The 6,855-nt window shown below is 46.3% G+C and overlaps 1 protein-coding gene across 1 annotated transcript; it reads left to right on the top strand.

The window, feature by feature from the left end:
* The first annotated feature begins 344 nt into the window (after nt 1-344).
* Nucleotides 345-3,863, top strand: LOC101760794 (receptor kinase-like protein Xa21). Its single transcript, XM_004980567.2, has 2 exons — nt 345-3,292; nt 3,382-3,863. The coding sequence occupies exons 1-2, from the start codon at nt 370-372 to the stop codon at nt 3,720-3,722; spliced, it is 3,264 nt and encodes a 1,087-aa protein (XP_004980624.1). The 5' UTR covers nt 345-369; the 3' UTR covers nt 3,723-3,863.
* The last annotated feature ends 2,992 nt before the right edge of the window (nt 3,864-6,855 follow it).

Raw genomic sequence — 6,855 nt, 5'->3', positions numbered from 1 at the left:
GTTTGACCATGACATTAACAGCGTGTTTGGTTCGCGTTACGTGGCCATGGGAATCATCCGATCCTCTGTCGAGGCTAGCAGACTCGCGATTTGATTTGACGCACGGAACGGACTCGTCCATCACCAGCTCAACCGTACCTATCAGCAGGCTAAAGTAAAGGACCGAACTCATTTTCCTCGTATGAGCAGCTCATCCTGCCAGAGGATCGGAGTTATCCGACCCTGATGCTGGACCGGGTCCCTCTCCAAACCAAACAGGCTGTAAGCTTACCACTAGCATCAGTTGAGACTGGCTGACCTGCTCCACTCGCTGGGAGATGCTTAACTCGTCAATCATTCGTGGCACAGCACCACACTCCACCACACAGCATGGCCGTCCTCATCGCCACGCTACTGCTATCGCTGCTGGCCGTCGGCATGTCGTCGCCTCTGCAGATCAGAAGCACCGCCGCCGCCGTCGACGGCGGTGATACCGACATCGCCGCGCTGCTCGCTTTCAAAGCCCAGCTATCCGACCCTCTTGGCGTCCTTCGCGCCAACTGGACTGCTAACACCTCCTTCTGCGACTGGTTGGGTGTCTCATGCAGCCGCCGCCGCCGCCTGCGCGTCACCGGCCTTTTGCTGAACGATGTCTCTCTCCAAGGACGCATCTCCCCTCACCTCGGTAATCTCTCTTTCCTTTCCATGATCAACCTCACCAGCACGGAGCTCACGGGTTCCATCCCAGTTGACCTTGGGAGGTTACATCACCTCAAATTTCTTGCACTCGGTAACAACACTTTGTCTGGCACCATACCATCTGCGTTAGGGAACCTCACAAGGCTCGAGTTCATGAATCTGTGGAGCAACCATATCTCAGGACAGATCCCCAAAGAACTACAGAATTTGAGCAACCTCAAACATATTGACCTTCTGGGGAATTACTTAACCGGGCCCATTCCGAATGATCAGTTCAACAACACACCTCTCCTGAGATATATGAGGTTTGGGAACAATAGTTTTTCAGGAACGATCCCGCATTCCATTGGTTACTTGCCCATGCTCCAATTCCTGGTCCTCCAACATAACCACTTCTCTGGCCCTATGCCTCCAGGGATTTTCAACATGTCCAGGCTCGAGTACATGTATCTTAGAGGAAATAACATAACTGGCACAATCCCTGGCAGTAACAACAGCTTTATCCTTCCCATGTTACAATTGATCTCCCTCTCCCAGAACAGGTTCTCAGGTGAGATCCCATTAGGGCTTTCGGAATGCCGATATCTACAGGTACTTTCCCTATCAGGAAATTTTTTCGAGGGACCAGTGCCAGCATGGTTAGGCAAAATTTCAAACCTGCGTATCATCTATTTAGGTTTCAATAAATTGGAAGGACCTATCCCAAGTGCTCTTGGCAATCTCACTAATCTTATGGGACTGGATATTTCAGCTTGCATGCTAACAGGACAGGTTCCACCTGAACTCGGAGGGGCGAGGCAAATCAGTGAACTGTATCTCAACGATAATCAATTGACAGGAACCTTCCCAGCTTTTATTGCTAATTTGTCAGAACTGTCCTACCTCCTGTTGCTTAATAACAATTTCACTGGGTTGGTACCAATGTCTCTTGGTAATGCTGGAGCTTTTCAGTTTCTTAATGTTGCAGGAAACCACATACAAGGGGGTCTCAACTTCTTAGCCTCTCTTTCCAATTGTAGACTACTCCAGTTTCTGGACCTCTCCAATAATCGCTTCACTGGTGGCCTCCCTGAACACGTAGGAAACCTCTCCAGTCAGCTGCAATATTTCCTTGCCCGTCAAAATGAGTTGACTGGTGAACTTCCTGCTTCGCTGTCGAATTTGAGCATCCTTAATTTGCTAGACGTATCAGAAAACCAATTGAGTAGCCCAATCCCAGAATCAATGATGATGATGAACAAGCTCCAACATCTTATCCTCTCAAGAAATGGCATATTTGGCCCCATCCCAGATCAGATTTCTATGCTGTATAACCTAGAGAGGCTAGACCTGGACAGCAACAGCTTGTCCCATGGCATACCTGATGGCATTGGAAACCTGACCAAGTTAAGATACCTTTCCGTATCTCAAAACAAGATATCATCAACCATACCAGGAAGTGTATTTCAGCTTGCCAGCCTGATATCCCTTGATCTGTCTCAAAACTCACTGGAAGGTGAATTACCGGCATATATAGGCCAGTTGAAACAAATTTACTGGATAGATCTTTCAAATAATCTTCTGGTTGGTAGGCTTCCTACATCACTTGGACAGCTTCAAACTGTAGCCTATCTGAACCTGTCACATAACTCACTCAATGACTCATTCCCGGATACTTTGGACATGTTAGCCAGCTTGGTATCACTAGATCTGTCATACAATGATCTGTCCGGTACAATCCCACAATACTTGGCCAATTTCACATATCTCAGAAGCTTGAACCTTTCTTTCAATAAACTTCATGGACCAGTACCAGAAGGAGGTATCTTTGTAAACATCAGCCTACAATCTTTGGTGGGGAACATGGCTCTCTGTGGTGGAGTTTCACGACTGAGGCTTTCACCATGTAATAGCAGTCAGAGCTCCACCAAACGATATCGTATTTTAAGGTTTTTGCTCCCTACTGTCCTCATAGTAGTTGGAGCTGTCACAATCGGTGTGTACCTGATGGTAAGGAAGAAAGTCAAGAAGCAGGAAGGGAGGGTCGGTTCTCCTGACATTGTCGGCACCCTCAACCATACCGTAGTTTCGTATTATGAGATCATTCGGGCCACGGATAATTTCAGTCAGATGAACCTGTTGGGCGCTGGAAGCTTTGGAAAAGTTTACAAGGGCCAACTACGCAACGGCATGGTGATCGCCGTAAAAGTTTTAAACATGCAGCTGGAACAAGCAGTGAGAAGCTTTGACTCCGAGTGTCGTGTTATGCGCATGGCTCGACATCGCAACTTGATAAAAGTACTTGGCACATGCTCAAATCTGGACTTCAAAGCTTTATTGCTTCAGTACATGCCTAATGGAAACTTAGAAACACACCTACACACTGATGGTAGAGTGCATCTGGGATACCGTCAGAGGTTAGACACTATGTTGGATGTGTCCATGGCAATGGAGTACCTACACTATCATCACTTTGAGGTAGTCCTGCATTGTGACTTGAAGCCCAGCAATGTTCTATTCGATGAAAACATGGTAGCACATGTGGCAGACTTCGGAATTGCAAAATTGTTGCATGGAGATGACTACTCCATGGTTTCTGCAAGCATGCCTGGGACAATTGGGTACATGGCACCAGGTACTTCGACACGCTTGATAGATTTGTTTGGTACATCATTTACCACTATCGCTAATTGTTTCCTTATATGTTCTGATTTTTTCGGACAGAGTATGGATCAGTTGGAAGGGCATCAAGAGGAAGTGACGCATTCAGCTACGGGATCATGCTTCTTGAAGTATTCACAGGAAAGAAGCCCACAGACCCTATGTTTGTCGGAGAACTAACCCTTAGGAACTGGGTTAATCAAGCATTCCCAACAAATTTAATCGATATTGTGGATGACTGGCTACAACAAGATGCTATTAATTCTTTGAAGAACTTTCTAGTGCCAATATTCGAGATTGGTTTACGCTGCTCAAATGACATGCCAGACCAAAGAATGACGATGAGTGATGTGGTTGTGAGATTGACCAAGATCAAGGAGGACTACATGCAGAGTTTAACATAAAATGATGTAGTGCTCCAAGTTGGATACTTTGATAGAAATGCTTGCATCTTGGCCAAATAAATTTGCCTCATCTGTGATTTATTGTTCTATGATAGGTATCTCAAGAATCTTCTGATGAATCCTACCTTGGTTGCTGGTTTAGCCCTGCCGCCGGTTTCTACTGAACGAGTAACATATTTGTCATTTTGTTGTGCGGTTACTTGGTTGTTCGTCCATTTGTGAAGGAGTCCATGATGTTTGGCCCACTCCAGCAGAAGGTGATGGAAGCAGCAGGTTGGGCCGGCGGCCTGGCCATGGAAAGTGTCAGGTAGGCCGGCTTTTTGAGTAGGTGGGAGCGGGATGCCTAGCCGCTTTGGCAGGAACTTTAAGAGCACCCTGATCCTCCCAGCAGTGATGATTGATGACGCACTACCGGAAACCGAGCTAATGCCGAGTGTTTTTCCATTTGCCGAGTGCAAACTGTCGCACACTCAGCAAAATGCATATTTGCTGAGTGTATCAAAATAAACACTCGGCATTAAAAAAACACTCGGCAAAACACACGTTTGCCGAGTGCAAAAAAAAACACTCGGCAAAACGCGACTATTACACTCGGCAAAACGCCACACTCGGCAAAGCTATATCACGTGACAAGCACGCGCGACCGCCGTTACGCTGCGGGGCCGCCGTTTGCACTTTGCCGAGTGCCCGTTAGCGGCACACGGCGAACCGTTGCTTTGCCGAGTGTCGGTCCCAGCGGCACTCGGCGAACCGTTTCTTTGCCGAGTGTCGGCCCATCGGCACTCGGCGAACCGTAGCTTTGCCGAGTGTTTTTCGTAGACACTCGGCGAAATAGCAATTTTTTTTCCTCCCCTGCCCTCCAAACTTTTTCCACTCTCCACACACAACATGTGATACTACATGTTCAAATTTCATATATTTTTGGATCAGTTTGCTATATTTAATAAATTTATAGCACATATAGGATTTTTTCGGTTACGGGCAAATTTGAACTGCAAGTGTTTTAAATAATGGAATAAGTTCAGTGGAAAAATCCGATTCATGTTAGTGAGTCCACTCTGGGGCCTTACCCAGAAAATGAAAAGGAATTTCGAACATCTGGTCACAAAATACGACCACAAACGTGTGGTCCAATGATTTATAAATTCTAGAAAAAATAAACAAACTCTGAAAATCACGAGATTTCTCAAGATCTTATGATGTCATCCATGGAGACTTTGGAAAAAAATTGAGAAGGTTTCGCACCTTCTGTCACGTACGACGCTAACAAATCGGAGAATCTCGAGAGAATAGTCTAGAAGTTCATAATGAACTGTTAAGATTTGGAGTCAAAGCGACGGTCGAATTAGAGTTGGACTTCAAAACTTTTTTATAGGCAATGGACAATATAGATCGGTTCCTTTCAAATTTTGAGAATTTTTCGTATCCGTTTGATAATTTTAATGTATTAACTCCAATTATAAATTTTAAATTGAGATAAATTAAATTTGAGCTATAACCGCCTAAAATAATGGAACAATATTGATAGAAAATTCAAATATGTATAGTTAAGTGAATTTGACCATGTTTTTTTGAAGTACATCGAACAAATTTAGTAAAGCACGTTAGATGTGGTATATATATATATATATATATATATATATATGAAATATAAAAGGATGTTGCCGAGTGTATCAATGTTTGCCGAGTGTTTCCCAAAATACACTCGGCAAACACGGAGTACGGGCCCACCAACAGCGCATATATGGTTCCCCAGGTGTGTAAAAAAAATAAAAAAAAAGTTTGCCGAGTGCTCTGGATCTGGGCACTCGGCAAAACCAAGTTTGCCGAGTGTTCTGGATCTGGGCACTCGGCAAACTCAGTGAGGCGCAGACTGTATAGCACCGGCGGCACAGTACGCGCAAACCATTTTCCAAAACTCGACGCCGCCGCCTGCCCCGTACGCGCCGCCGTCGCACCCGCCACCCCCGCCGCACCCGCCGCTGCTGCCCAGTCCGCCCCGGCCGCCCTTCCCCTGCCCGCGGCCCTCCCGCTCCCACGGCGGCCCTCCACCGGCCGGCCGCCCCTCCGCCCCGGCCGACCCCGGCGCCCCTCCGCCCCGGCCGGCCCCTCCGCCCCTCCGCCCCGGCCGACCCCGGCGGCTCTCCACCGGCCGGCCGCCCCTCCACCGGCCGGCGGCCCTTCACCGGCCGGCCGCCCCTCCACCGGTCGGCGGCCCTCCCCCGGCCGGCCAGCCCTCCCCTGGCAGCCCTCCACCCCGGCCGGCCAGCTCTCCTCCGGCCGGCTCTCCCGGTAATTCATTATTTTGAAATTAGAAATTATTAGAAATTAAGAATTAGGAATTAGAAATTCTATTTTGAAATTAGGAATTAGGAATTAGGTATTAGAAATTAGAAAATGACTTTACTTTTAGAGATGAATTAGAAAATGACTTTCTTTTAGAAAAGATAGAGAGGTGGTATTGTAAGGACTTTGCTTTTAGAGATAAATTAGAAAATGACTTTCTTTTAGAGAAGATAGAGAGGTGGTATTGTAAGGAGTTTAATTTTAGAGATGAATTAGAAAATGATTTTCTTTTAGAGATGAATTAGAAAAGGACTTTGTAAGTTAAAATCCATGTCGATATAATGCTATTGTACCAAACACTTGCAATAAATGTGGTTGTCGGCCATCGTGCCGTCATTTTGGTGAGAATGTGGTTGTCGGCCATCATGCCATTTTTTTTGTTGCAGGTTTTGGTAAAACCTCCCCATGCAGGGGAGGTGCTGCCGAAATTTCGACTTAACAGTACAATGTTCTTTTCTTGCAGGAGAGGCTCACAAGGACCGTCCTCGACTCGTCACTTTGCAGGATAGCAAGGTGAGGCATCTTACACTTCTCTTTCCGTTTGATGTTCGTATATCACGTAACCTAGTTAGGCGTCTCCCGTTCGAAAGAGATATGGTTGCAAATATGCAAATATTTGCATATCTATAACCGTATCTGTTTTGAATTATCCACGTTTTTTGGACAGTTGGAGGATGTGTCAGTGCGGTTAGTTTCCATGCTCTACTTTGGATCCGTGACAGAGTTTTGGCAGCACCTTCTTGTTTGTTCTCCGGATACACAATCTCTGATCCTGGAACGTGTATTT

The sequence above is a fragment of the Setaria italica genome, chromosome VIII (genome assembly GCF_000263155.2).
Source record: "Setaria italica strain Yugu1 chromosome VIII, Setaria_italica_v2.0, whole genome shotgun sequence".
NCBI lineage: Eukaryota > Viridiplantae > Streptophyta > Magnoliopsida > Poales > Poaceae > Setaria > Setaria italica.
The sequence above is the reverse complement of the archived record's forward strand: the minus strand, read 5'-3'. Positions and strand labels throughout refer to the sequence as shown.